This window comes from Pygoscelis adeliae, unplaced genomic scaffold, assembly GCF_000699105.1.
Source record: "Pygoscelis adeliae isolate BGI_AS28 unplaced genomic scaffold, ASM69910v1 Scaffold199, whole genome shotgun sequence".
NCBI classification, from domain to species: domain Eukaryota; kingdom Metazoa; phylum Chordata; class Aves; order Sphenisciformes; family Spheniscidae; genus Pygoscelis; species Pygoscelis adeliae.
This window is the reverse complement of record NW_008825495.1, coordinates 1,150,265-1,152,279: the sequence shown is the minus strand read 5'-3', so window position 1 is coordinate 1,152,279 and position 2,015 is coordinate 1,150,265. Positions and strand designations below refer to the sequence as shown.

General features: G+C 54.4%; 1 protein-coding gene across 1 annotated transcript; it reads right to left on the bottom strand.

The window, feature by feature from the left end:
• Positions 1–492: 492 nt before the first annotated feature.
• On the bottom strand, positions 493–1,736 carry TMEM42 (transmembrane protein 42). The gene is made up of 2 exons (XM_009331316.1): positions 1,635–1,736; positions 493–784 (listed from the first exon to the last, which is right to left on the bottom strand). Exons 1-2 carry the CDS (start codon positions 1,722–1,724, stop codon positions 641–643), a joined length of 234 nt encoding a protein of 77 aa, XP_009329591.1. The 5' UTR covers positions 1,725–1,736; the 3' UTR covers positions 493–640.
• Positions 1,737–2,015: the final 279 nt, after the last annotated feature.

Here is a 2,015-nt window from a genome sequence, read left to right as displayed (position 1 = left end):
AAACCCAGCCTGGTTAAAACTTTAAAGGAAAGAGCAGCAATTTTACAGTGAGTAACATGTCAGGAATGGGTAAGTGCGAATTACGGGCATCCGATACAAATGGCAAGTGAAAAGGTGTATGTGAGTGATAGGGGAAGCTGAAGGAATTAATGAAAGGCTCCACAGCTTTGCAGACAGTGGAAGCTTAGGGCACGCATGGGGCCATTTCAAGAGGCAGAGAGGCAAGTCAGTAACAGCACAGCAGAAATATCAGCTGCCTTCAGTGTCTACTTCTGATTGCTTTTCTATTTCGGGATAGGTCCTCTTATGGAAAAGTACTGATGCACGGGCACCTTCCACAGCCACCACGTTTACTTTCAGCCTTCTCCAAACCGGGAAAGCTCTGCAGCCACAGGGTGTGAAGAGGAGGAGCGGCTGATAAGCCTCTGGCCCTGATTTCCACAATACTGACTCAGCGGACCAGCTCCCTCTGAGGCTGCTGCTGCCACCACACCACTGCTGGCCTGCCAGGAAAGATGCGACTGGCGTGACTTTGCAAGTTGGCAGATCCACAGGTGAGTAGGGGCTAGCAGGTCCATGGCCAGAGGCAGGCTGGCGAGGGGCAAGGGGTGGCAAGGTGCCGTGCCCCCTCCGGCAGCCATCACGCCTCCTTCTTCTCCGCCGTGAGCTGCGCCAGCCGGGGTGCAGCTGTGTGCAGCAGCATGAGGCCGCAGAGCATCACGGCGAGGCCGACCCACCACAGAGGTGTCCACGTCTCCCCGAAGAGAAGCTTGCCCAGGATGGCCTGAAGGAAAAGGCAGAGACAAAGCTTTGCTGGGCCAAGCTGCCCCAAAGCCTCCTGCGCTGCCAGAGCTGCGGGGACTTCTGCTGGGAGAGCCGGTCCTGGAAAAAACCTGCTTGAGGAAACTCCTGCTGGGACCACCAAGAGAAACGGCTGCTGGCGGTGACGCCAGTGACAACCTACGCTACCATCCAGCCTAGAAGCACAGATTGCGGTCCCAAAACAGGATTTTGGCAGACATGCGTGTGCTTTGCTGCCTTCCCAGCACCTCTTGGGAGCCAAATGACCAGTTGACCAGGCAACTCCAGTCGATAAAAAAAGGGGCCCCACTGACTTGAGTTTTGGATACCACCATGAGCTGGCTGTGAGTTGTTGGAGCACAGAAACAAGGTGGACAGCTGCTGAGAAAAGCGAGCAGAAAAAACGCGCAGGTCAAAAATGCTCTTGCTGACACTACAGGCAGCGTGTCTTCACATCCAGCTAGGGTGGCTTTGGCTTGTCACAGGTGAGGTGTTGCAAAGGAAAAGCAAAACAAAGCAAAGCTCCTAGCTCCGGCTCTCACTGGCAATTAGAAAAGTTCGGTAATCTGTACAGCTGCTGCAAGGCACTGCACTGGGCAGCAGCGCCCTTCCTCCTGCACCACCCAGAGAAACCCTACAGCCTCTGCAATGAACAACAGGCAGAGCAGCTGAGGCCCGATACAATAATTTCACGTCTGCCTGTAACTCTCCCTTTGCAGCCAGCAATGCCAGTCATGCTGGGAGGTGAGCTATGACCAGTCACGTCCAGTGTGACCGTTCCCACATCGCTGTGCTCCTCCAGGCTTCAGCGCCTGTGGAAGGGATCTACTCACCGAAGAGATGAAGTTGGAGGCTGTTGTCGTCACAGAGGCAGTGGCTGAGGAAGAGGAGAGCCTCAGGGCTTTTGCAAAGACCGTCCACATCACTGCATTGCATGCAAACACCAAGCCAAAACAGCCAATGCGAAGCAGCACAGGCAGCTGTAGGACGAAAGGGAAAACCCTATGTATTTTCACTGACTGCTCATTCACCCTCACTGTTTCACGGGCACTTTGGAGCAAAACCTAACAGCATAGGCTGGTATTACATGAAGATGAATATACCAAATCGCAGAAGGAACCAGAAGTGAGGAAACAGCCCTGGATGGAGCATGACCCTGGCACGTCCTGCTGCGAGTCCAGGCTCAGACCACAAGCTGAGAAGTGCCAGGACGG